Consider the following 27,817-nt stretch of genomic DNA (forward strand, 5'->3'; position numbering starts at 1 on the left):
TCTTGTTGAAGTGTTTGTATTCTTTGTGAGGTTTAAGTAAAGTACATTTGCTCGTCATTTCCTAAACTCCATTACAGATGCAGATATTGATTCAGATTCCAATTAGCCAATCAGAGGGCATTATTTAACAGCTGTATTTTAGATTTAAAAAGTACAATTTTACATTCCAAACATTTGATGAGCTTGTAGAATATAGTGTTACATATTAAACACAGCACATTATACTGTGTATTGTAGTTGAAATGACATCAACCTTCACCAGCTTACAACAATACAGCTCTGCTTAATCAGTAATCAGTCCAATAAAATATGGTTTACACTTTGGAATGAGCCATGCTGCAAGATGATACAATGATTACTTTTATATTCTACCACTTACAACTACTGTATACTAGTGAATGCCATAATAATGTCAAATTGTTACATGGCGGTTTTGATTTTTTAACTGAAGTATTTGATTAAATAAATAACTAACAGTCAAATCATCACAATGAAGGAAACAGTTTTTAATATACATATATATATTTTAATATACTCTGGTTTTCTTACTCTTTAATGATATTAAATTATGCAATTTTTGCATTTAAGCTGTTTGGACAACAAACTTTTTTTTTCTTTTTTTTTTTTTTTTACTATTTTTACCAAAAAAAATAAACTTTTTTTTAATTTTATTTTTTTTACTATTTTTACCAAAAAAATAAACTTTTTTTTTTTTTTTAACTATTTAGTTCTTCTTTTTACTGTCAAATGATTAATTGATTGGCCAATAAAATAACATCAGTAGTGCTTTTGTCTCAATAAGGAATAGTGTTCATTTATATGATTGTATGGCAGTATGGAGGCAGGTATGGAGTAAATTACAAAATGATGATCATGTAAATATCACAAGCTGTAATCTTTTAATCAAGCAGTTCAGACCAGTTTTGGATTGGTCAGAGGTTTAAAAACATGGCATGGAGTCAGGTTAAAAGCGTGTAACTCAATTCTTTTATTATTAATTTTTGCATTTAGATCTTTTTTTTAGGCCATGAGGTGAAGCAGGCTGAAAAGAAGTAAAGATATACTGTATTAGTGTGAAGTTTTAATTATTTACAGCAATTACATGCTAACATTTCTGTCTGAAGGTGCTTTTTTCTGACACTGGATGGCGCTGTTGTCACTCAATGATGAACTCACACTCATATATCTGTTAATGTTGAGATGATCTTTGTTCCCTGCAGTGGTTATATTGACTTTATAGAGATAGCTGATATCCAGAATTACTGAGTGATGGCATTACGCTCAGACACTAGTGGTACTTTAATTGGTTGGAAACCAGACAGTAATAATGCAATAAAAAGGAACGATCTAACTAGGCCTACTACAGTTTCCTCCTTCTTATGTTCATGTCCAGGTTGAGGGGGAATTTCTGACTTTAACTATTTGGTTCTATTAGGTTGTTAACAAGCTGAGCTCTTTGAGCTATTTGTAGTTTAAACTGAAAGTAATCACACATGAATGGTTGATTTTTTTTAAACAACCTATTAAACAGATTATGAGTATGATAGGTCAAAACTGAACCACAATATTAGTCTTTAAACTGTAATTAATGGTTACAACAGACAGTTTGGGTAATCACTTTACTGTTATCTTAATTTTCTAACTAACTTGTTTAGTTACAACCTATCTGATCGGTCCGAGTACAATTAAAGTACAATTAGTAGCAATTAAAGGATGGGTTAGGATCGACTTCAGATGCTGTTTGTATGTAAACGCTTACATACTATTCAGAGTATAATTTAACCTTAATTTATATTTGAGAGAAGAAAAAGCACCTTAAAAACTTTTCTTTTAGCAATAGAAATGTGAGATTATCCTCATGTGACCAAGATTATACCAAAACAGAAATATTTAAGCTTCATTGAGGACTACCTTGCAAGCGCCCTCCAGGGAAATTTTTAGCCAATTTCGGTACAATGGCATTAACAGGAAGTGAACAGGCTCTCAGTAGAAGGGCTCTGCTAAATACCTCATTTCGACCTTAACCGTAGTGTGCGTTTAGTGCTAATTGAAGAAGTTAGCATGCTAACAAGCTGAACTAAGCTGACAAAGGTCAACATTTAGACATTAACATGCCAGCGATGTCCTATGGGGAGCATGTTAGCACACTAACATTAGCATTTAGCTCTCACAGAGTTCTTTTTATTCTTGTGTCTTATTGTTTAGAAATGAAACTCTGGCTTTTGAGAGGAAGAACAAAGATAACAATGACACCACTTTTTATTACAAGCGTGATAATATAGTGCTACAGTTGCAGGGTGGGTTCTTGTGTAACACGACTAAAGTACATATAGGTCTGTAAATGTCTTTCTACTGCTGTTCTTCTGTTCAGATCAAACCAGGTCACCAACCTCTCCTGAATAGTGTATGTACAGAGTGTATACATGCTGTTAGTTGGTCCACACACACACACACACACACACACACACACACACACACACACACACACACACACACAATAACAACAATAGCATCAGGAGGCACCACAGAGGACTAAAGGGACATTTTCAGCCTTTGTCAGCCAGCCACTTTCAATTCCATGTCCAAACTCACCCTGACAATAACCCAACAGGACTGTGTGTGTGTGTGTGTGTGTGTGTGTGTGTGTGTGTGTGTGTGTGTGTGTGTGTGTGTGTGTGTGTGTGTGTGTGTGTGTGTGTGTGTGTGTGTGTGTGTGTGTGTGTGGTGGGGTACAGTAGCAGCTGGTTTATGCAGTGTCAGGCAGCAGGTGAACGCTGTCTTCTAGTCGGCAGCTTCTGAAGGCAAACAGAGAAAAGAGAAGGAGGGAGGTGGAGGGTGACAAGGGCCAAATGAGAGAGGCTGCATTCAGATGAGTGTTTTAGTACGACTTGTACCCTCTTAAAGTCAAAAAAAAGAAAGAAAAAAGAAAAAAATCAAAGGCGGAGACAGAGTGAGCAATTATCAAATGAAGAAAAGACATCAAGAAAAAGGAATGGATGTATTGTAGCGGGCGGTAAAGTGGAGAGGAAGAAGAGGAGAAGGCAGGAGGGGTAAGGAGTTAGAGGAGGAGGAAAAAGTGAAGGAAGGGAGAGAGGGGGAGGGAGGAGTGGAGAGGGACGAGGAGGAAGAGCAAGAGCAAGAGGGAGAGGAGGAGGGACTGAGGTCTTTGAGAGAATGTGGAGGAATGTGGGGAGCAGGTGGTGAGTGGTGACATGAAAAGCAGTGGTGACAAATGCAGCCGTCCGGCCGGCCGGCAGGAGAAAAGCCCTCTGAATGAAATGGAGGCATCGGATTTCACCACAAGCACACCAACAGCTCCACGAGGAGGAGGAGGAGGAAGGGGTGGGGGGGTTATCCATGCTGTTATCTCCATGGATAACAGCAGAGACACATAGGGCCTGATTTACTAAAGATTTGCGTTTGTAAAAACTTGACATCACCCGCAAAAAATGTGCAAGTATCTACTAACGCAGCGCACTGAGGTTTGCGTCTTTCAACTGTGCAAGATAGTACACGCTGTCCATTTAGTACGTTTGTCATAAAGAATATGTAATATGAGACGTTTTAACCCCAATGTGCAAAATACAGGGAGGAGAAAATGCAAATATGTTATTTAGCACACGTATTGTGATTTACCAAACCTGAAGGTATTATTTCTGACGCTAACTGTGTCTTTAAATAATACCTTTCAAGGACAGGTATTAACCGGCTGCTCACTGCACAGATGACTTTTGTCACTGTAGAGAGGAGGAGACGGAGACACAATGACAGAATACACACAGGACAGAGTTTTTCCACCTGTGTTAATATTTTTGGAGTGGAATATTTTTGGTTTTACTAAGAGCATTGACTTCGTCACAAATACTCTCTCATATGTGGGTTTTACTGGTAATATTAGTTTTTGTTATAAGTCAATATATTAGTTAACCTCTTCCACTAGAACCTGATCACATTTCATTTTGTGCTTGCAGCTTTCTGCTCGTCCAAACTCTCCATAAAGACACAAAACCCTCATTTAAATACTGCTGTCTCCACCCTGTTGCACCTGTTTTCATTTACACAGTTATTCTTAGTAGATCACCCGCAAAACGCACGCAAACGGCCCGCGCAATCTATTGCACCATGCACGCAATTTAGTACCCAATATTTGGGATCTTAGTAAATCAGGCCCATAGTGTCCTCTGAGTGAACGCACATGGCTTAGATGGAAGGCTTTATTCAACTTAGTATAGGCATTTACATATCATGTGAATGATTAAAGACATGATTTCTAATTAGAAAAATGAACAGTAAGGACACAGACATGTTGACAAGAATGAAACAATAAAAGGCCACAAAAAAAAAACCCCATCATTCAAGGTCAACTAACATTTTCCGTAGCTTTCAACCTCATGTCACTGACTTCCTCAGCAGATGGAGTCTACTCAGTTGACGGAAGTTCCATATTTAGGTGACATCATGACAAGAGAACCACCACACTAAACAAGCTCCATCTGCTGAGGAAGACCATGCGATAAAAGCACTCGAAAAAAGTTAGTAAGACACCTTGAGTGATGTTTCCAAAGTCAAGAATGAATTTTCACTCTCAACATCGGATTGGAAATGATATGATTTTTTTACCACTTCATTATATTTTAGCAGCTGGAGCTCTATAGCACAGAGTAATGAGATATATCTGCATTTGAACACACACAAGTTTTGTTAGTTTTGATATTTTCATGAGATTTGTTGATAATAAGAACAAAAATTTGTATTTCTTTACTGTACTCTTGGTTTTTAAAAGGTCATTTAATTAACATGACAATATCCAGGAGCTCATCAAGACATGGCTGTCAGAGATGCTGTTTGGGGGACTTCCTTCTGCTCAATAAATAATCCTGAAAATGACAACCACGTACTGTGGTATATTTATTGTTGTTTGGTGAAATTCTACAAGATTTAATTCTCTTGCTAAAGAATGTAAGGAGTTGATGACTGACTTTCTACAGGTGCTTCTCAGAAAGACTTTATATGAAAGTTCAGTTATGGGTTCAATATGTGAACAGCATGGTTGGTTGATGGCATGTTTTCTATTTCTATATATTTTTCTATATAATTAGTGTTTTTGAACATTATTATGAATGTATCATTTGTGGTTTGTACGCTTTGTGCTTTGTCACGCCTGTCTTTATTTCCTCTTTTCTTTTGTAACCACAGTTTTGAAAAGTGTGTGTGTGTGTGTGTGTGTGTGTGTGTGGGGGGGGGGGGGGGGGGGGGGTGATGGGGGGGGTTTCTTGTGTTACAGGTTTCAGTTGACTCATGATACACATAAAGATATTAAATATGTGTGCAAAGCAGCAAAAGTCGGACATTTTCACCATAAAAAATGACCTATAGTTATATTTACGCCATCTAGTGGCCGTAGTAAATATGACCCAGTAAAGAGATGTCAATATAAGGTGACTAGATAAGATGATTTTGTCTTGTTTTGTTGCACTGGGTGGATGGCTAGTTGGTTAGTTTGCCACAGGCCAATCACAACATTTAAAAAAAAAAAAGAAGCATGCTTACTGTTACCATGACGATGAAGGTTGTGTAGCTTTAAGAACACTTTACCACACTTGAAGTGATCATTTAAACCCAAACCATGATCTTTCCTTCACCCTGACCAAGGGGTTTTTGGGCCTTAACCTAACAAGCCTATTACACAGTGACAAGGCTTGGTTAGTACCCTATGGGGCCCCTGGGCACTGCAACTCATGCCTAATCTGATATTTGGTCATTTTCCCCACACACTTGTAGATAGAATATAACCACAGTGCATTGAGGCCTGCTAACCAATCATCACTTGCCCAGCTATCAAACAGACAAATAAAACAGTGACTCATGAGACTCATTTTCCAGGAAACAACTTTTATTTGATTCTGACTGGATAACGTTGCTGTCGGGTGGAATCCTTGTGACACCATATTTAGTTTTCGACCTACTAGTTTCCGACAGCGACTTTAACTATCAACATCAAAATAATGGACAAGGCCTTGTGTTTTATTTCTGTAAAGCCTAACAAAAAAAAAGTGCATGCATTTTTTTTTCTCCCATCATGGAGGGCCCATTTTTGCTCAAAGGACCCCTGGGCACTTGCCCCGATTGCCTGTATGGTAGATTTGACCGTGAACAGCGATGTCACACCATAAAACCAACAGCGATTTGTAAGTTTTGGAAAGCTGGAGCAGAACTATGACCGGTAGATGGCATAAACAAAACTATAGGTCATTTTCTGGGGCCTGAATTTTAGGTTTATGCCATCATTTTACTACGAGGTTGTGTTGTACAGAACATAAGCAAACAATCAAGATCCTCACTCCAGAAACGTGTTGTCTCCTTCACACACCTGTAACGATCAAAGGATAGAAGCCAGCGGCAGCAGACAGCCTCGCAACTCGGTGAGGAGCCCACCCCCCCTCCAGCGGAGCGCATCCTGGAAATACTTCCCTGTGTGTTTGATGTGGTGTGCTCAGTAATGTCTCTCCCTGCTCTCAGACCACAGACACTTACCTGTGACAGGACCAGAATAGTTTATCGCATGTCAAATAAGTGTGAGTTGATTCAGCGTTGGAAAAAGTGAGGAACCCTTTACAGTTTCACTTTAGTTTTCAACACATACATCAAACCACCACCTTGTGTCAACTATGGAACTGATTTAACTTAGACTTTCATATGTGGCTGTCTGGAATCCAGGACTGCACACACAAGTGTCAGTTAGACCTTTAAAGCCACTTATTTAAAGGACAATTCCACTTCCCCCCCCCTTACTATTGTCTTTGTCCTGACCATTGTTTCCTTTGGGTTTTGATAACACACAACTCAGCAGTTGTCGAGGTCGATATTCCAAAGAGGTGAAAGAGAAAGAGTTTTAACAATGAAAGAACCTCGAACAACCAGACAATCAGGTCTCACAGTTAGTCAAACTTATTGCCAATTCTGTCTTATACTAGTTACAGTTTGCAGGGTGATTTTTAATTTCATATTTGACCTAAGGTGGTTGCTGTAGTTTTAATCGCAGTGTGTAACATTTCAGATGCGCTCATTTTCAATTTTACGTCCATATAAAGTGACGTATATCATCTGGATGAACTCTAAATGAACCCTACTGTATTGTCGTTGTAGCGATGTCACCACGTTCCTAAATCTCTGCAAATACTTTGTTATTATGGTCAATAAAAATAAAACAGGGCAAATAAAATTCAGGTTGTAATAGGGCAGGAATTTCCTTTGTTGTGCGTGTTTGAAACACTTTCCTTACATAGATTGAAAAAAGTGACAGGAATAAATAGAAAGTAAAATAACTGATTAATATTGGCACTATATTTACTCCATACTTTTGGTGTAAAATGTGATTTACTTGAAATACTTGAAAGTGTGTGTGTGTGTGTGTGTGTAAGTGCGTGCGTGTGCATGTTTAGGGGTATCAAGTGAAACTATGAGCAGACAAAGATAGGCACATGGATAGAAAAAGTGAAAGCATGGTGTAACCCAACAGCAGGCTGTTGTACGTGTTACATAGTGTATGTCAGTGTGTGTGTGTGTGTGTGTGTGTGTGTGTGTGTGTGTGTGTGTGTGTGTGTGTGTGTGTGTGTGCGTGCGTGCGTGCCGAGGGTCTTTGTCTGCTGCTGGTGGAGCTGGCGCTGGCAGGCCTGTGGGAAAGGATTAGACTTTCACGCCTTTTCCTCCACACTGAAGCCCCATCAAAGACATTCCTTGCATAACAAATCAATGAGTACTGTCACACACACATGCACACACACACACACAGTAACACACACACACACACACACACACACACACACACACACACAAACACACACACACACACACAAATACTCCTGTTAATCATTAGCCAAACAATAACTTTCAGGATTCAGACAGAACTTTCTTGTTCTTCACCCAAATGTGGGCAGGAGGAAATTAGCTGAATTTACAAGTTGAAACACAAGAAATTGAAGCTGTGTATTTAAGGGGAAAAAAATGGTATCCTCTCCAACCATGGTACTGTACGTGTGTACTGCTATTTGCATATGTAATAGCTAAACTAGAAGCGTAAAACTAACTTAAAACGACAAGCAGCAGCAAAAGTCATCATATGATAAAAGGTTTCTTGTTTCTGCAGAATTTTGAGAGAAATTTGTTAGTGTTTTCTGATTCAACACGTGTCATCACTTCTTGGAGTTTGTTACCGTTTCCTTGTGTTTCGATATGCAGATGGGTGACAAATGGAAAGAAGTGTCTTAATGTTGTACTGAAGGAAGGCCTCAGTATGGCTGAAATCAACCAGGTTGTACCAAGTGTTGTCTAACCACACTGAAGTAAATGGACTGTACTTATATAGCTGCACTCAAAACGCTTTTACCATCATTCACCCATTCACACACATTCATACACTGATGGCAGGGGCTACCACGCGGGTGCCAACCTGCTCATCAGGAGGAAACTAACCATTCATACACCGTTGGCGCAGCAATGGGAGCAATTTGGGGTTCCCCAAGGACACATCGACATGTGCACTGGAGGAGCCGGGAATCGAACCGCCAATCTTCCAATTGTGGACAACTAGTGTAACTGTTCTTTATTACAACATTCAAAGTTGGGACAAAAAAACCTGCCATGGTAAAAAATGTGGACGATAAATAGCGTTCACTTTGGGCTTTTTATTGTGTTGTGCTCGGCCGTACACGTGAAAAGTGACGGGAAGTATTCGTGCCAAGAATGAAAAGATATAGAACCATTGCCAACTTCCACACCTGTGCACACCTGGTCGATTGATGCCTGATGTGGACGTCGTTGTTCTTTGGTTTCTGAAAGTTACAGAATCATTACATAACTGAGATTCCATTGTCTGGAACTTTTATAACACCGTGAGCCTTTTATATGCAGGTTCTTCCTTCATGTCCACTATATTTTATGAACTCTGATATAAAATGCAAAAGAGGGAACAGCGATATTGTGTCATAAAACTATAACTTATGTTATAACTTGTTTTATACACAGTGTGAGCCCCTGTCATCAGAGTATGAATGTGTGTTAATGGGTGAATGAGACATGTAGTGTAAAATTGCTTTGAGTGATCAAAAAGACTAGAAAAGTGCCATGTAGGTACAGTCCACTTACTATTTACCATAACAATGGAAGAACTGGTATTGTTCTTCACATTGGGTAACCAGGTTGGTTGTGGGCCAAAACAGCACGTAGTTGCAGTAGTATAATGCTGGTTGCTTTTGCTGGGTTTATTGTAATGGTTCCTGTTGTAATGTGATGATATATCTTCTTGACCAATAACAATCAACTGCATTGCCAGGAACCCCTCAAAATACTTTGCATATGGTGTCCAACCTGCACAGTGGTAAAGGTTAGAGCTTTTTCAAACCTCTCTTATTTCAAACCTGTTATGTTTGGTTGAATCGGACTGTTGTTTGGCCTCTTGGACTCTTATCACAGTCATATCATGTTGTAATGTTATATTTTGTATGCATTGTGCACTGTTATTCTTATGGTAAGCAAGGCTACAGCTAATGGGAATCCTAATAAAACTAATAATAGAACTAATACTGGTTGCAGATTAAAAAAAAACCCTTTTAGACAAAGACCCTTTAGACAGAGGCATCTCAGTTTGAGCCAGTTTGGATTCTGGAGCGGTCTGTCTGTGGTGGGATTGGGAACATTATCCAACCTTAATCAATATTGACCCAACTACAAGTTTGAGTAAAATCATCAGTTTCTAACAGTAAGCAGAAGAATGAGCTGAGGTCCAACTTGGACCAGCAACAAAGCCCTTCTTGATACCTGGCCAGAAGACCTTCTTCAGGATGTCTTACACGTCTTGTAGTGATGCACTTTGGTTTGCTTAGTTTTTTTCTGCGTGAAAAGAAACTGACTCAAGAAAAAAGAAGTAGAAAGAAGTGTCTCTGCTTGCATAATAATGTCAGCGCTCACGTCTTCTCACGGTTTAAGGAAGTCTGGCCTCAACGTCCATTCATGTCGGAAATGAGGAGCGAAAAGAGGAACTATGAAGGTGCAATGGTAAAGCCAACGCAGCACTTTCTGTCGGGTTAGAAGCTGTTTAAAAACTTCTGCATCAGAAGTTATATATATATATATATATATATATATATATATTTATAGGTGCCAGGGAACAAGGTATAAAGTTTGGGACTAAGCAGGTAATCAGGGAAATAATTTATACTTAAGGTTTTGAACTACTAGGTACATATTAATGTATTTAAGTACTGGCACTATATATATGGGTAATAAAAGGACAATAGTAAATTCCACTGTAGACTGGGGAGAATGATGCTAAATTGCTCCTTTATAAATTCACATCTTCAGTCGGAAGCATCGGGCTCAGACAGTTCCGGAAGTTGTAAAATACTGAGAAACAAATGTGTGTTGTGTTCTTTTCCTGTGATTCAGGAAAAAAGTCAAGTCTTTTCCTTTCAACATAACATGTAATACTCATAGATGAATGAAGGGGAAGTGTATTTCAGCAACTGTGTGTTACAAAAGTAAGCTACAGACCAGCTCTTACTCTAAACTTGTTAGGTTTCAACTCATATGTGATAATCACTCTACTTTTTAGACTAATGCTGCCTTCATGTCATATCTAAGTCATGGTCATTACCGGTGTCTGACCTCTGAGTCTTAATTACAACTGATGAACTCTTGATTTTTCTGACTTGGAGCTTATCAAGTAACTGAAAAAACAAAAAAAACATGGATGCCTCATCTCAGCGAAGTCTATAGACTCATGAACAGTTTCTATCCAAAAGCCATCACCATACACTATACTGAATAACACTACAATAGAGGCATCACAGATAACCATGTACTCTAAAGTGCAATATTCTTACTTATTTTTATTATGTGCAATACAAACAGCATCTGGCTGTAAATATAGGTACTAAGTACTATATATGTATGTTTGAACTTGTATGTGTGTATATAGGGCTGGGTAACATTTCAAAATGATGATACCAGTACCAATCCAAGTACCCGTAAAGTGATTCTGATACAAACTGAGAACTTCATTTCATACCCATCATGTGAATAGAAGCATTACATTGAATAAAATGCAAAACAAAATGCTCAAAATCAGTAGAAAAAGTCAAATATTTTCTAGTTCTGGGTGCAAAAAGGATTGATTGCAGGTATCGTTTGACTGGAGATGTTTCGATACTACTTGGTATCGATTTATTTCAGTAGATACCCTACAGGTATCAAGTGCCAATATCCAGCCCTATGTGTATGTGTATGTGTATGTGTATATGTGAGACCTGTACAATGACAATAAATGTATTTCTATTCTATTCTATTCATTCAAAGCAATTAAACCCACATCTCTATATATATATATATATATTGTAACATTGTCCATGGACGCACTACATTTATAACCTTCTCACAATCAACCCCAATGAATGAATGTGGTAACCATGGAGATTTTCCCCATCTCTACCATAGGACACCAAGATGTAGATTTCACCATCAACGACATAGAGACTCAAGAACAGACAGACTGTGTACCAGACTCCATCTAATTCATGTTTTTATTGTGTAGTCGACACAAATATGAATACACTGTTTGTACCAGCTGCAGACAACCGGCATGAAGTAGACACAACTGTGTGGAATGTTGTAAAAACAAAAAAAACAAAAAAAAACAACAAAAAAACAAGTCTATGGCTTACCGAGCATGACACCGAATCTATTTACAAACTCAAATCAACTCACTGACAGTTTGAAAATTGGAGCAAAAAGCTTTGTTTTTTTTTTATAAATATAAAAAGGGGAAAAGGAAGGAAGGCCACTATGGGCCTAAAGGGGGGATAAAGTCTCTTTCACCGAGACAGCTTAACACTCAACAGAGTTATACATATCCCATTTTTCTGTTATGGCACCAGTATCAGAGCATGCCCTGGACTCGCTGGTTTCCATTGCGGATGCTTCACCTCAAGCAGGTTTTTTAACAGAGCTAGTAGGCACTGAACCAACAAGTAAAATAGAATAAGATCTAAAAAACAAATAAAAAGACTAAAATTAGAGATAGATCTTGACTGTCACATGAGGTATTGTGGATCAAAAAGCATTTCTGTACATTGTCTCATTTCTTTCTTTTTTTTCCCTCGTCTTTTGGAATAGTACGGGGAAAAAATCATATTAGGTCATTATAGACAAAAGAGAAAAAAAAATGATCACATAGAATCTACATAAAACAAAACAAAAATGAGGATGTCAATAACACGATTTTCTATGAGAAAATTCAAACCTAGAATGGCAGTATATTGACATTTATATGTATATATATATAAAAAAAACAACAACCAAAAAAAAAAATGTAGCAGCAAATAACAGGAGAAAAGCATCGTTTTTTAATCCATTACGGTTTTTGACGTCTTTTTTTGTCTTTTCTTTTTTTTTTTTTTTTTTTTTAAAACACGTAGCTGGGATTTATTTTCTATAGCAGCGGAATACAAGGAGTGTTTCTCTCCTACTCTCTATCCTTAATGTACAATCAGAAACCTAATTTACAGGGTCCCCACAAGCTTTGACACATTAAGACCATTCAATCACAGAATTCATTTTGATTTGAGTCTATATCAACCTTCCCTTCCTGTGTAGGAACCCCGATTTTTGAACTCTACAGCATTAAGACGCGTGGTCGCTGTCGAGCCCTCACCCTTTTTTGCCACTTTTTTGACGCCATTTTCACCCCTCGGTACTCTTGCCAGCTTTTGCTCTCCAACTTTTTCTTTTTTTTTTTTACCCCAAGAAACGCAGCCCACGTCTTTTAGGTTTGTGCAAAATCACGTCAATAGTCTCAACACTCCTCTATTTTTTTTTCCTTTTTAATACATTTTTCTTAGCTTCATCCCCTTTCCCAGAATCCATGAGCAGTATTTGAACTGAGGTGGAACAATGGAGGAGATGCTGTACTGGTGATTTTTTTTTTTCTTTCGAGTTTTCCTTAACGCTTCTCAACGGGCCCGAGCTGCTCCGGAGGCAGAAATCATCTTAGCGGTTTGAGTTAAAACATCAATCTGTGGAGCCATGGTTAGTTTAGCAACTACAAAAATAAATAATACTTGTGTTTTTTTTTCCTCTATAAAAATAAAGTATTATTTCAGCTATAAAAACAATACTTCTCTTTACTTACTTTTTATACCTTCAGACCTCCAGCCTTTGGCTCTGCACGCTGAACTTTAACTAAACCAATGAGATTTCCGATGATACGAGCAGCTCCGCCTCTATGAAATGTTTGTTAAACTAAGACTCTTATCTGAGACTTGGAAGGCCACAGCGTCAAGCAGCATTCAGTCTTGTTTTTTCCGTTAAAAAAAGAGAAAAAAAGAAGGTATTTCTGCAGGTGCAACTGTCTGCGTGCCTGCTCTGACTCTCCATCACCATAAAGACTCCTGCTCAGACCTCCTCCGTCCATTTTCATGTTGTTTTACAAACTTTTATCATTGTGATTTCCTCTCTCTCTTTTTCTCTTAATTTTTTTTTTTTTTTAGACAAGCCAGCACTGCTGACCAAAAAGTGCTTTTTTTCTTTTTAGGAAACAAAAAGTTGGAATGGTATTAGGTATGACTACACAGAGAAGAAGAAGAAGAAGAAGAAGAAGTAGTAGAAGAAGAAGAAAACACGACTGTGGACGACTCTGCTTGCGTCCATTTTTGATGCTTATCGGATTACAGCGAGCCGTGAAAAAACGGGTAAAAGCGAACGATGCCGGAGAGGAATCGGACAAAGAATCGGAATTTGTCCGAACCTCGACAATCAGCTGCGGTCGCTGAAGGGTCATTAAAAACAACAGAGCGTTTCACACTAAAAAACAAAAAAAGCTTGAAAGAAAAGAGGTATAAGACTAATTGATAAAGAGGTCTAAAAAATGATATAATATAATAAAGTGACTAAACATAAGCAAGCAGGGATATATGAATGTCTGCACTGCAACAAGACAAACATGGGAGCTCGGACAAGAAGTCTAAAACATTCTAGATATAGCAGAAAAAGAAATGAAGAAAAAAAAAGCCTCTTCTCTTTAATAAATGTCAGCTTTCAGGTAAAAGACCTGAAGACAGACTACAAGGACCTACTGTACACGACACTTTGGGATGTTTTAGTAGGTGAGTTGAGTCTGTGGTAATTTAAAGATTCCTAGTTTATTGTTTCAGGGAATAAAAGAAAAAAAAATCTACTAGAATGTTTTGGTGGCTTTAACTCCAGCCCACGCAGGTCGTTTTCAATTTTCAGTGTCTTTTTTTTCTCTTTCTCTCTCTTTTTCTCTCTCTCTCTCTCTCTCTCTTTCGAGTACATTTCTGTAGTGTTCGTTTCTTTTCCCGGGATGGGAGGGGACACTGGCAGGAAATGTGACTTGGGGGGGGGGGTGGGGGGTTTGTAGCGGGGCGGGCAGGGCCTGTCTTTGACGGCTGTAATGGACAGCGGGCGTGTGTGTGAGGGACACGTCGGCCGTGATAGCAGCCCACCAGGAAGGAGGAGGAGGAAGGGGAGGCTGAGTTCAGATGAGGCAACCGCAACCCCTCCCCGGTCCACCTGTCCGCCGCCCTCCTCCGTCTACAACTTTTTTTCCCCCTCAATCATCGGGTTCATCGCGCGACGCTGCCGCCTCGATTTCAGATGTTGATGTCTCTGACGTCTGTCGGGGTGCAGGACAGGTCCACGTCCTCGTCCACGCGTTTGGTTTCCGTCGTGCTGCTGTGCTGCTGAGCCTGCCTCAGGCTGGACTCCAGCAGGGATTCTATCTGCTCCTGGCATGACCGCAAACAGTCCTGTAAAATGAAAGGAAAGACGCCAAACATCCGGTCAATACCGCGGCACGACAAACATTTCGAAAACGACAAAGATTCGTGTGTGTTTGCTGCAAGGCGTACCGGGTCGCTGCGGATGACCTGCGACAGGAAGTTGGTGAGGTTCTGGGAGGACAGGGAAGCGTCTTGGCTCTTCAGGTAGAGACCTTGAACGGCTGCTACCACGCTGCCCGCCGCCACCATGGACGGAGGACTGGCGATGAAGTTGACATCTGTAAAAAATGCAGAAGTAGGCGTCAGTTTGATAAGAACACCACAAATATTCAGGCCTCTCTGGTTCCCCGAAAATTATCATCAGGCCTGGTGGTATGAGAGAGGTCCATGTAATCAGCACTTTTAGTCCTTTGGGACAATAAAGTTAATCTTATCTTTCAAACCAAAAAGACCCATAAACAGAAGAGGTGTGTGAGATGTCTGATTGACCCAGTTGATTGGATTTGTGTTAAAACTTTTGGTCACTGACATATTGAGGACTTAAAGTGGTTTCAAAGAGAGGGATGACTTAATGTACCGCATTTACTACTCCAAAATAAACCCGAGCTGTCCCTACATCTGTATTTCTGCTTGGCTTTGGAAATCAGAGTAAAACGTTCGCTCTCGCTCTGATACCATACCACCATTATACCCTACTAGTTCCCAAACTGACTCAGAAGCACTGAGTAAACTAGGCTAATAAATCCCCCCCCCCCCGTTCTTGTAACAAGGAAAAAACAACAACACATGACTGATTATGGTCACAGACTTCCACACATCTGCTCCTCTGAACCTTCAACATTTATTAACTAATAATGAGAACATGGCAGAATAACAAAACAAGAAACTGGGCTGAAGAGGGCAAAAAAACAGTCATCTTTAAACTGAGGTTAGGGTTCTTTATCCCCCATAAAAACACTTCAATCCTCAGTGGTATTTTACAGGGTATTTTAAGCTGTAATAGGCTACAGAGAAGAAAATATAGAGTATAACTAAGTACAGCGTAACCATTTGTGCACACTAAAACACAGAACAATTGAAAATATGTAGGATTTTGAAATATAAATCTAAAAATAAAAAGTATAAATAATAGGTACTGGTATAGAGATAATAGTGCAGTTTCCCTGGTGCATGTCATACCTGTAGCGCAGAGGGCCACGAAGGTCTGGGCGTGTTTCCTGAGGATCTGCTTGGTGGACGGGTAGATCTTCAGCTTGGACAGGAAGTGCTCGATGAAGTCGTGAGGCGTGACTGAAGCCAGGTCCCACTTCAGCTTGTTGAGAACCAGCAGCTCCATTCGCTGTGGACGGACCAAGACCAGAGGCATTCACTCAAACTGACCCACTCTCATCTCTAAGAGAACAAATGTAGCTTTACTCCTCCTTATGTCTGCTGTGACATTTACTTCCTGCAGCTGTGGCGCTTTTTACATTTTTTTTTATTATCAGCACGGGACTGATTCTTATATTCCTGCTCATTAATATTCCTAGTTTTCACCTTTTTTTTCTCCACAGATCTACTAGATAAACACGACCATATTCTAATCTATTTTATGTATATTTTTACAGATTCAGTAACCTTTATTATGATTATAGTGTGATTCAAGTATCCCAAACATCACTTATCTCCACTCTGACTGGAGCACGGCCAATGGAAACGGCCGCACTGTAAAAACAAATGTCACAGCAAACATAATAAAAAAAAGAGAAAAGCGTGTGACTGCAGTTCTTTAATGATCAGTTTGTCATTGCCAAATAGTAGCCTGCACTTCTGTTTTAAGACCATTAGGTGTCGCTGTGACCAGTGTTTTCTTGGCAGTCACTGAGACCATTCATGAAATCAGAGAGGCCTTCCAGTCACCATGGGAAAGTCACAGGCAGCCATTCAGTCAGTGCTGCAGCAAAGCTACGTTTATATATATATTTGGTTTGAAATCAAAGTGAAAATATACTCTGTGACACATCTTATAAAGGTTTCTGATCATGGTGACTCTGACCAAGCAGAGGGAACAGCAAACACTCTGTATTCAGGTCATGTGCTCTCTCCAGTGCATGGTGCTCATGTCTACTGTATGTGTTATGCAACATCCATGTCTGCAGAACTCAATTACCAGCAGTTCTCCGGGCTGGACCGAGTTGTCGGTGTAGATACAGAGTTTCTCCGCCGTTAAGGGCACAGTCTCCTTCATCTTGGATGCTAGAAACATGCACGTAGCTCCCAGCAGCTGTAGTCTTGTTTTCCTGGTGGCCTCCACTGATAAAAATCTGTCCAAATAGTTCATAGCCAGCGGAAAAACCTCCTCCTCACATTTCTGTTCCTCGCAGACCTGGGAGGTGAGAAAAAGCACTTAAGCAAAAAAAAAGAAGAAGAAAACTCCCCTATTCATATGCATTATTAAGTCTATATCCCCCCCCCCCCCACTGGCTCTGTGCCTTATTCTATACGCACAGCTGTTTGCATTCAATAGCTGCACCATCAGCAATGATCCCAAATGAAATTAAAAAGAGATGTAACGCATTTTTTTCCGCATTGAATTCATTTGAATTTAATGTTTAAAGCTCGTGTGTGGCACGGTATTTAACACAAACTGCATGTGACGTGCAGGAGAAAACGATCAAAGTCAAAAGTGTCATATATTGATAAGAATAGAGCGTCGCAGCGTTGAAAACAGTCGGGAATTAGTTTGCAGTCAGTTCTGACTGAGACACAAAGGTGGCGTCGATGCAAGTTTCACTCTCTAATTTCAACTTCGTCATCTTTTCAAAAAATATTTATAAATATTTAAAAATTAGCAGGCCGCGCACAAGTGGCATGTAAATGATCCTCGCGGAATGCCTGATCGGATGAGAGTGAAATGTGTCGAATTGTGACACGTGCCAATTTAAAACAAATTAATTTCTCAGGCTGGGCTTTTTCACGTGCTGCACGCGCCACTTCCCCCACGACTCTCCCGATGCGCCGCTTTAGAAATTAATTAAAAATATCAAACGGCAAAGAATTCAATCCAAAAGTTCATGTAAATGTTCAGAAACATCTAAACTATCAAATCCGATTGTTAAAATCCATTTGATTCGTTTGCTTTTTGAAGAAAAAGCCATTTTTTCTCAGCGACCTTCGCAGACAGCAGCGAGTCTCGTGAAGCAAAACAAACTTTAGCAGTTGATAGCAGTGGATCAAGCTACAGCACACTATATGTAACAGCCTTATGATTAAGATGCATTTCTGCACCATACAACCCAGTTACTGTCATTGCTGCTGATAATATAGATTTTTAATTATATTAAAATCCTTCTCATATACGACAACAAAGATGGCGCGTAATACTGGCACGGGCCAGACTGCATACGTGTACATTGCTGTTATTTTGGAATATTTTCCCCGTCTTATTACATTTCATAACCTTCTGGAAAATAATAGTAAATAATCAATAATCAAAGTATTGATGGTGGAAACTGAATACAGTCTGTAGCCAATCACTAGCCTATATCTCCTCTTATAACAGAAGGACCACCCAGCACTCATTTTCAGAGGTTTATGTAACATGCACAGTGAAATAACACACATGAACCTCTCAGAACTGTCACTTTCAGGCTCATTGATCATGTTTTAGGTAGTAAGGGACAGGCTAGTCAAAGACTAACCCGCGATCACTGATCAGCAGAAACTCGGACACAGAAGGAAAGTTGGAAGTGAAGTAAAACCAACCTCTAACATCCAGGTGGCAACTATTTTCCTCATTTTAGGCACTATTTCTTTCTGAACACACTTGAAGTAGTTAGCCGACGGTAGGTAGTTTTCCTCTGCCTTCAGCATGGTGTGTAGGACTCGGTCGTTGAGCAGGTTGACGTCCTGGTAGGCTCTCCTGATGGAGTCCACCTCGCAGCACAGCAGCTGGTCCTCCATAGTACTTGTGCTATTAAAAAATGATTCTCACCGTCGGAATAAGGTGCGTGTGTTGCGCTGGTTAAATGTCACTGTAATGTAAGGAGAACAGACTACAGCAGACAGAAGGAATAGAATAATCGGCTGGTGTTTAAATCTCTTTCTTCTTGCTGCTGCTGCTGCTGCTGCTGCTGCGTGCTGCTGCTCCTCTGGTGTGCGCGAGCCCTCTGAAGAACAGACCGCTTTCCCCCCGCGAGACAAAAACCCCTGCCTCGCGCTCACGGGCACACACACAAGCACACAAGCAGAAGTTTACCATCGAGCGCGCGCCGAGGAGGAGGAGGAGGAGGTGGGGGTGGGTTGCGCGCGGGTGACGTCAGCTGTTGTTAAGAGTGTGTGTGTGTGTGTGTGGGGGGGGGGGGGGATCAAAGAGACAGGCAGACTGCTAGGGAGACTGCTAGGGAGATTCTATTAGCCTATATACATATGGGGGGGGGGGGGGGGGGGGGTAGTGGAGGAGGATAGGAGGGGGGGACTCCGCCTCGGCTCCCTACCCCTATATACTGGTAGCTTCTGGGGAGGAGGTGGGAGGTCCGGGGCTCAGTATGTGGAGGAGGGTTGTTGAGGGGGTGAGGCGGCTTATTGTCGGTAGGGGGCGATAACGACTTTCACCCCTTTTTTTCCTCTTCCCCTCTTACATTGAGTCTCTCCAGTGGGACTCAAAGCAGCAGCAGCAGCAGCAGCAGCAGCAGCTCTCTCACCAAACTGTGCTGAGCATGAGGTGAGCACATGGGACAATAGTGGAGTCCTGAACTACACAGTGCTGCTTTATTTATTTCCATGTAGTCTGTTCCTCCTCCAAATAACACAGAGGGTTAACATAGGAGCTCACTGAGGTGTGTTATAACAGGTTAGACCACCTGTGGATCTGTTAGTAAGCATGGTTACAACTCATTATTCAATACCTGTTAAATCAATAGGTTTCTGTGGTGGAACGCTAGGAAATAACTCATTAAAAAAAAATCAAAATATCTACTGTAAACATGAATTATTAACAACTGAACAATGTGGTTAAGTTAAGACAAAGTCATGTCCTAAATGTGAACAAATGAGACTGTGTGGATGTGGACTGTTGAGACCAACTTACAACTGTTTGGGGCTCAGTTTACAACCTTTATATGAACACATTTTATATGAAATGAATGGCTATTTAATTAGTTACTGAATGAAATGAGCCGTAGTATATCTAAATTTGCTGATTGTCCCTTTAGAGTTCTTCTTCTTTGCTTGAGTAAATCCATCGAAATAATGAGTTCATACCACTCAAAAACACAGTGCAGAAGACAAGCTGTTTAGAATGAAGTAATACTTGAGTGCAAATACTAAAGTTTAAAGACTTTCCCTAACACACACACATATACACACATACACACACACACACACACACACAAACGGGAGGAGACTGCAGTTGCACCAATGAGAGGAATTGCTGTTACTAGGCAGATGTCGGCGTAACTTTTCATGTGGGGAAAAGTTCAGTGCACTGGAAAAGTTCACAATGGTATTGATAACCCTATCAAAGTCCCTTGACATAGTATAGTCGTTCAAATAATCAATACAGGCCTGTTCCATTGACGGAATGAACATCTCTGCTTCTTTATTCACACACAGTGAGAAAAACCCCATTCAGTAAAGACTGTGGAGACAAATCAATGAAGCCAGCAGGAGCAGCATGTGTGCTCATATTTACAACTTGGTACAGAGTGTATGTCTCTGGCAATGTCATCACACATGTACTCAGTTACTCCAGTTAAAAGTAGACTAGAGCATTTAGTGTTAAATTGTGCACATTTTAATCTAGTTTCAATATGAATTGGAGCTTTTCACATTCCTGGAATTCCTCTCTAGACTATTGGGCGGACTACCGTAATGCCTGAAGAGTGTTACACCTCTGTGGACAGAGCCTGGAGTCACAGCAGCACACTTTGCATCACCACTTTGTTGTTGTTGTTAATGTTGAGAGAGATTAAAAATACAATATAATTCTGCTGTGCAAAATGTGTATTATTAATGTAATTACATATACAAATGAATTATAAAGTTGCAGATTTTTCCAAACTTTATTTTACTTTGTAAGTATTCAGCTTCACTTTCCCTTTATGCTTACAAAAGTACAATTTATTATAAGTTAGTGTCCATTTAAATGTTTCCAATAGCTGTGGTTACATAGGTAAAACGTAATGTTTTTCTTCTTACAACTGAACCCTCTGTCAGTACAATTAAAATAAAAGTTACATAAAATAATATAAACAATCACATGAGCATATTTATCACCATCCTTTAATTTCCCACTATAATAAATCTTGAATGAATTGGGTATTTTATTTATAGCACAAGCACATGTCACAAGAAGCCACTTTTTAATCTTATTTCATTTTTTGACATGTTAGTAAGTGGCAGCATGTTGCAAATTAAAACATATCTCCTGCTGACAAAGAAAGTTAGAAAACTGAAAACTAGCAGTTATTCATATCAGCTTCATTTGCCTCACATATGACTTTTTTCTTCAATGGCATATTCTGTCCTCTCCAGCACAGATAGAGGGGTTTCTGTGGGAAACAAAGGGAGCTGGAGCATGTGACTTTTGCAGGGAGGCTCTTCTAGCAGCTTTATGGTAACAGGGAAAGGAAGTGTTTAAAGGGACAGCAGAGAGAGCTGAAGTGAAACCAGCAGGGAACAGACTGCTTCAGACTACTGATCACACCACCACAGAGCCCACGGCTGGAAAATAAATGATATGTCAAGGCTGCGATTTACCACATCAAGGCCATTGCTTTTTGCCCTGGTTTTCTCTCACTTACAGTGCCATGTGACTCCCCTCTGCCCTCATTTTCATCCCCTCCTCAAAACATTTAAGCTGATTTCAGCCACTTGTTGAATGTATTTGACTCTAGCTTGGTTCAGCCTGAAACATGAATATGAGGTTGATTTTGTTAGCTTTATTAAATCAGGCTTTCTAAAAGAATGATGGGTGTTTATAGTACAGGTGGTTAAAGAAAATGTGACTGTACAAGTTATAAAATATATATAATACATGTTATATACTTGGCCCAAGAAAAGATAAAAGAATAACACTCATCTGTAACACTGTAGCCTGTGAGGTAAATGCTAATGTGAACATGACAACAGTAGCATTTAGGCTATTGTAGGCTATTTATAAGAATGATGGGTCCTTGTAGTGCTGGTGGTCAAAGTAAATATATGACTGTACAAGTTATATATATATACATATGTGTATATATATATAAAACACATGTTATATAGGCTACATGGCCCAAGAAAAGATAGAAGTAGACTCTAGAGTCCTCAGTAAGGCTGTAACCTAACTATAGAGCTATGAGCTAAATGCTAAGGTGAACATGACAACAGTAGCATGTTAGTGTATTGTAGGTTCTTTATAAGAATGATGGGTACTTGTAGCGCAAGAAAATGTGTCTGTACAAGTTATATAAAATATATATAATACATGTTATATAGGCCCAACATGCTAATGACAACAGTAGCATAGCTTATTACAGGTATGTTACTTACAATGGTTACCGTGATAGTTTAGCCTGCTAGCTTGATAGCATTTTGCTAATTAACACTAAAAACAAAGTACAGCTGAAGCCGAAAGGGATTTCATTAGTTTTTATATGTTCACAAACCAAATTTACAAAAATGTGAATTAAACATTTTAAGTGTGAACATCGTCACTTGTGTCTTTACCACAGTTATAGTCACCTAAAAAAGGAATTTCTAGTATTATTTTCACGAGTTTAATTAGTTTAACAAAAGAACTATATAAACATGTGAGAAGCACATTTTTATATCTCTTTGAAAGCTTCCTGTGCTAGCTAATACTTCGGTTAATGGATGATTTCAAAGTTAATACCTTACTTAGCAGGAATTTAACTTTCCTACCGGATGACACAGAAACTATCACAATATGAGTTTCACTATGACTGCACAGATTTTTAAAAAAGGCTTCTATGGACCTGTGAACACACTTTCCACATCATCCAACAGTTCACTTTCTATCTCCATGTTTGTTATGTTGTTTTCTGAATGAGAATGTCAAATTGCAATGGCATCCTTCATTCATTTACTTCATCTCAACCGTTCATTCATTCATTCATTTCCCAGTCTTGCCTTTCATTCATTCAATGGTTTGTCTGGTATGTGTGTGTGCTCACTCATCTCAACCTCCTCAGACCCTCCCCCATGCTATTTGTAACCCCCACTCCCCAATTTTACTTTATTTTCTGCACTTTCTAAACCGTAGTAGCTGAAGTATTTTTGCCATTAAGTGTACTGTGTGTAAGCCTGTTCTTTTACACATTACACATTACACACACACACACGCCACTAACCACTTTATTCAGTCACACATAACCTATAAAAGTTTTGCTTGACACTGAAGCCTTTAGACTGTAATACGCATGCCTGACATACCTCCATGTGCCACCTAGAAGTCAACATGTGTGTATGTGTTATTTCTTCTTCTTTCTTCTTAATTACATCCCTAAGATGTGTTCTTTAACCATATAAGTGTGTTTATGTATGTGTATGGACTACTGACTTTCCAATCTTTGGATATGTTTGCTAGAGGGATATATTTCAAGCTGTTGTCTTGCCTTCAACAGACCCCACAAACTTAAATACCTACAATCAATGCTGTGTGTGAGTTTGCAGGGGTGTTGAAGTGACATTTGTCTTCATCCTCATTCTGTGTCTTGCTTTGAAGTCCTGATGCCTCTTCATATTCTAAATATGACCTCTAACAACACACACACACACACACACACACACACAAAAACACGGAGTATCTGTGTGAGGGCTTCCCTTCCTCCAGCCATCATCCAGAGGGAACTGAGTGAAAGAGAGAAGGCAGAGAAAGAGGGTTTTTTCCCTGTGAATGAAGCTCCTTTCTCAGCTGAGGGCAGGTCCACAATGACCCTGCAAAGATGGATAGGGAGATTGTCCTGTGAAGTGATCCGCGAACACAGATAGGCGGGGGTCAAACTGGCCATGGGTGTGTGTGTGTGTGTGTGTGTGTGTGTGTTCTGCACCACAACTGACCTAACAGCACCTCTGTGCTGGCTAGATGGGTGGGTGCTCGGGGGCCATGTAGGGCCAAGGGCAAGGATAAGGGGCGAAAAAAACCCCGGCACAATGGGTCAGTGGGAGCTTGGGGGGGGGGTTGGGCTGGGTTGGAATGCATGCATGCCATATCACACTCTCTCTCTCACACACACACACACACACACACATGCAAACTTCTAGTCTACAGGCTGCTGCTTTGACAAGTATCTGTGAATGAGGCTCATGCTAACTACTTCCAGGCTTTGACCAGCTAATATTTGTCATACAGTAAGCTCAGGGGTTATAAAGTGGCTGTATAGTAGTGGAAAGTGTCTGGCCTCTGAAATAATAACACTATGTGACAGTTCAGGCCATAGCCACCATGGCTGAACAGGATACAAGATACCGGAAAAACAAGGAAGCGTTGCCCACTTGTGCACATGAATGTGCACAACCTTAATCCAGAGCCCTTAAAGGAAACAATGGGTAAGGGTTGTGTCCCAGCATTTAGCTCATTTGAATGTGAACATGGCAATTAGTGCATCTGTCCACTGCACAAGTGTAACTTCAGGCAAGGGTTTCATTTAAAGATAGACATGGAAATGCACACTGTCAGCTAAAAAGTAAAGCTATTTTGCATAGCTGATCTCTGAAAGGGAGATTGTCCAAAACAGAGAGAGGGGTATCCTTTCATGACATTCAAATCTTTAGTTCTTGTAGTCAGTTCCAATACTGGACTATTAGATGCCTTTAATACAAAGAGCTACAACAATAACCCCCTTCTGCATTTGCTTCTGTTCCGCTAGCTTCTGGTTCTCAATGTATTTTGCTGTAGAGAGTTTCTTTCATTTGTCTGTCAGAAAGCTAAAGCACATTCTGGGTTGTCTGTACATATTTTAAGCTAAAAGCATAGCTTACTGAAAGTTATGGTGAATATTTTGTGATTTTTCAGAAGATAAAGCAACAATTATTTGGCTTTGTCTCAAGACAGTCAAGTGAAACTGTAACTTTAGGTTCAATAACAGAAGTAAGAAAACCTGATTCAAAAACACACTGACATTTAGAGGCTTTTAGTTCTCACAAGCCCGAGACCTTTACCTTTTAAATATTACCAGCCCAAGAGCCTAAAGTCAGTAAAGTGGTGAGATATGACAATAGACAGGGGGAGGGCCTAGTGTCATTATGGGCTTATTATGCTTCAAATGAAGTGTTGTCACATTGTTGACTTCACCTGAAACTACCTCCCACACACACACCTTTCTGACACCAGAATCACAGGGAGTTGCGTTTGGCTATTTTTGAAATCTTTCGAAACAGGTGTGCTGAGGTGAGAAAGTAGGCTAATGTTTGAACTTCCTTCTGCAGCTCACCTTTTTCTCTTCACAAAACTAATCCATGTCTTCACTGAGTGCAATACCATGAATGCCTGTGAGGAGTGACTGTCCAAAGGTGTTAACTGTTGTTCCCATTTAAATGACGATTGTGCTTTGTCCCTCTTAATGACGGCTGGTTTGGCCTGCTACATTGGCTCTGGGCTCTACGTCACGCATAATGATTGGCATGGATGCTTCGGACCCCCATTTAAATAGCAAATTTTGATTGTGAGATTGTGTAGAAAAAGAGATTTACATCTGATACAACTTAACTCCTAAACTGAGGGGTGTACATATCAATGCCAATATTTACACCTCCTACCAACTGTTTCTTAATACAACATCCTTATTTGGAGTCTGTCCTAGTCTTGCCCCAAACCATCACAGTGCAGACCTTAGGGTTTAGTCCATGAAGCTCCATGACCCAAACAATTACTGTCAAATAGTTTAATGTCTAAAAATTCTAGAGTGCCAACATTTTGGCAGCACACCACTTAGCTTTAGCATGGATGTATGCTAGAACCCCAAAAACCCAAAACTCAAACAAACAAACATAACTCATGGCATTTTGTTAAGGATAATATTCTCAAGTTAGATTAGTTAGCCATCTTACATTAGCTATTGTAGCTAGCTTTAGCTAACAAACAAGGACAGAGCAAAACAGTTATAAACATGACTAGTTTGTATGAAGTGTTACATTAGAAGTAAGAGTGAATGTCACAATGCCATATTATATGCTTCAATGGAAGCATTTAATGAGGGACGCTGTTTTTGAAATGCTAAATTGTTTGTTGTTCCCCTGTCTACATATCTAAAACACCCGTTGTTGTAGATAAGTATTCATCCTAATGTGGATAGTAACTCAGTTCACCTTTTCAGAAATGCTTATGAAAGAAATTGTCAATGAAAGATTACAATTGATTTACAAAAGCTTGTGGAACAGTGACTATTCACTTCGACATCAGTATTTCCACTCCCAATCCCAAACAATAAAAAACATAGCCTACTGGTAGTTGTAAATACCAGTTTAATTTAAGCAACTATACTCATTTGCTTCTCAATAGTCTGTCAGACCTTCAGTCTCTACCTTACTGCAGATAAGGTACAGTAGGGGGTTGTGTGTGCTTATGTATATGAAAGACCAATGCGAGATTTCGTGTTCCATGGGGTTTCTTATCACCCGCATCTTCTCACAGTGTATCTTTGCATCCTTATCTCTGTGTATTCAATAAATTGACAGTGTTGTTCTCAACTGTTGCAGATAGTGAGAATGTGTGCAGTGTTTGCAAAAGGTTAATGGCCAGTAACACCACCAAACCACCTGATATGATGGTGGTTTCATTGAGACCAAAAAAGTAAAACGGAGTCTGAGAAGAACTTCCAAATAAAGTTTATTATTTGAGTACTTTAAAAGTACAGTTTGTGTAACTCCAGACAACTGAGCAGATGTTAACATGTTTTAAGGTGTTGTTAACCCTAGAAGAATTTCACCATTCTGGTTTTAGTGGGAATGATTAGTGCCTCATGATTATCTAAATGTTATGACCTTTCAGTAACACAATCCAGTTTGCGATTAATGTGCCGTTTCTAATGCATGTTGTTATGTAGGAGGTGTGGGGGTGGATATTAAGAGAGGGAGTAACTTTATTTGATAATCATGTCATGTAATTCAGACTGATTCCAGTGTATGGAGCTACATTGTAGACTGGAGTCTCTGCTAACAGTGACAACCAATGCATCTTCTGTACAAAAGGTATATCAACTGTGGAAGAGCAGCTAACAGGTCTCTCACCACTTCTAGATATTTCTAGCACAAGCCAACCTTCTGTCGCAAGAATGCACTGACAAGAACACTTTTTGCTCTCGCAGCACCAGACATGCAGTCTGTTGAGTCAGGGAGTTTTTCCACCTGGAAAATCAGTGCTTGGAGTCAGACTCTGCCTATCATATTTGCATAGCTTTGCATAGGTTTTGCATGATATGCCTTCAAACAATGTCAAATATCACTGGAACCATTTGGACAAACTTCAAGAAGAATCACCTCGGAAATTTGATTTCAACATGGAAAAACACTGAACTCTAACTCTGTCCGTGACAATTTAACCCTGCTGTGTCACTTGCTATTGTGTGGTCATGTCACCTCACCTTTAAATCCCACTAGACATGCATCACTTCTTGGAAAAATGAATCTCAAAATCCCCAATCCTGAAACACATCTATAACACAAAATACTTTACAATAGACTGGTGTTGACCCTCATGTTGGCAGGTATGTTGTTACACAATCACTTTCCTCATGTAGCAGCAACACTCCTCCTGACTGTTTGCCTTATCATGCTGTTGGCCCAGAAAAGCCCTAATTAAGTTTGTTTGAACAGTAATGCTTCCGTTTTCCTCAAACTGTATCCAGATCTGTAGATTCAGAGCTGATAATGACTCCCTGCAGCTACAGCCCTAGGTTGAAGGTGTGCACCACGTATAATCAGGGCTGCCAACTGTCACACGTTAACCGCAAGACCCATGCAAATTGACACCTTTTACACACTTTCATGCTACAAATCCAGTTTCTCACACAGTAAAAAATAAATGTATAATGTCAGACAGTGCA

General features: G+C 39.8%; 1 protein-coding gene across 2 annotated transcripts; it reads right to left on the reverse strand.

Annotated features, from left to right (window-relative positions):
* Positions 1-12,773: 12,773 nt before the first annotated feature.
* ccnd1 (cyclin D1) lies at positions 12,774-18,943 on the reverse strand. Of its 2 annotated transcripts, XR_009925167.1 has the most exons (6): positions 18,537-18,943; positions 16,942-17,157; positions 15,972-16,131; positions 14,922-15,070; positions 13,453-14,819; positions 12,774-13,312 (listed from the first exon to the last, which is right to left on the reverse strand). XR_009925167.1 is itself a non-coding variant. In XM_062419022.1 (5 exons), the coding sequence occupies exons 1-5, from the start codon at positions 18,732-18,734 to the stop codon at positions 14,664-14,666; spliced, it is 879 nt and encodes a 292-aa protein (XP_062275006.1). In that variant the 5' UTR covers positions 18,735-18,943; the 3' UTR covers positions 12,774-14,663. The 2 variants fall into 2 exon arrangements, 1 of the variants encoding a protein (XP_062275006.1); XM_062419022.1 differs by having other exon boundaries at positions 12,774-14,819.
* Positions 18,944-27,817: the final 8,874 nt, after the last annotated feature.

The sequence above is a fragment of the Scomber scombrus genome, chromosome 1 (assembly GCF_963691925.1).
Source record: "Scomber scombrus chromosome 1, fScoSco1.1, whole genome shotgun sequence".
Classification (NCBI taxonomy): Eukaryota; Metazoa; Chordata; class Actinopteri; order Scombriformes; family Scombridae; genus Scomber; species Scomber scombrus.

Coding starts and splice junctions, on each gene's coding strand:
- ccnd1 (XM_062419022.1), bottom strand. CDS start 18,734: ATGGAGGACCAGCTGCTGTGCTGCGAGGTGGACTCCATCAGGAGAGCC. Junction 16,132..16,941: donor TCCAGCCCGGAGAACTGCTG/GTAATTGAGTTC, acceptor GTCCGTCCACAG/CGAATGGAGCTGCTGGTTCT. Junction 14,820..14,921: donor AGGTCATCCGCAGCGACCCG/GTACGCCTTGCA, acceptor TTCATTTTACAG/GACTGTTTGCGGTCATGCCA.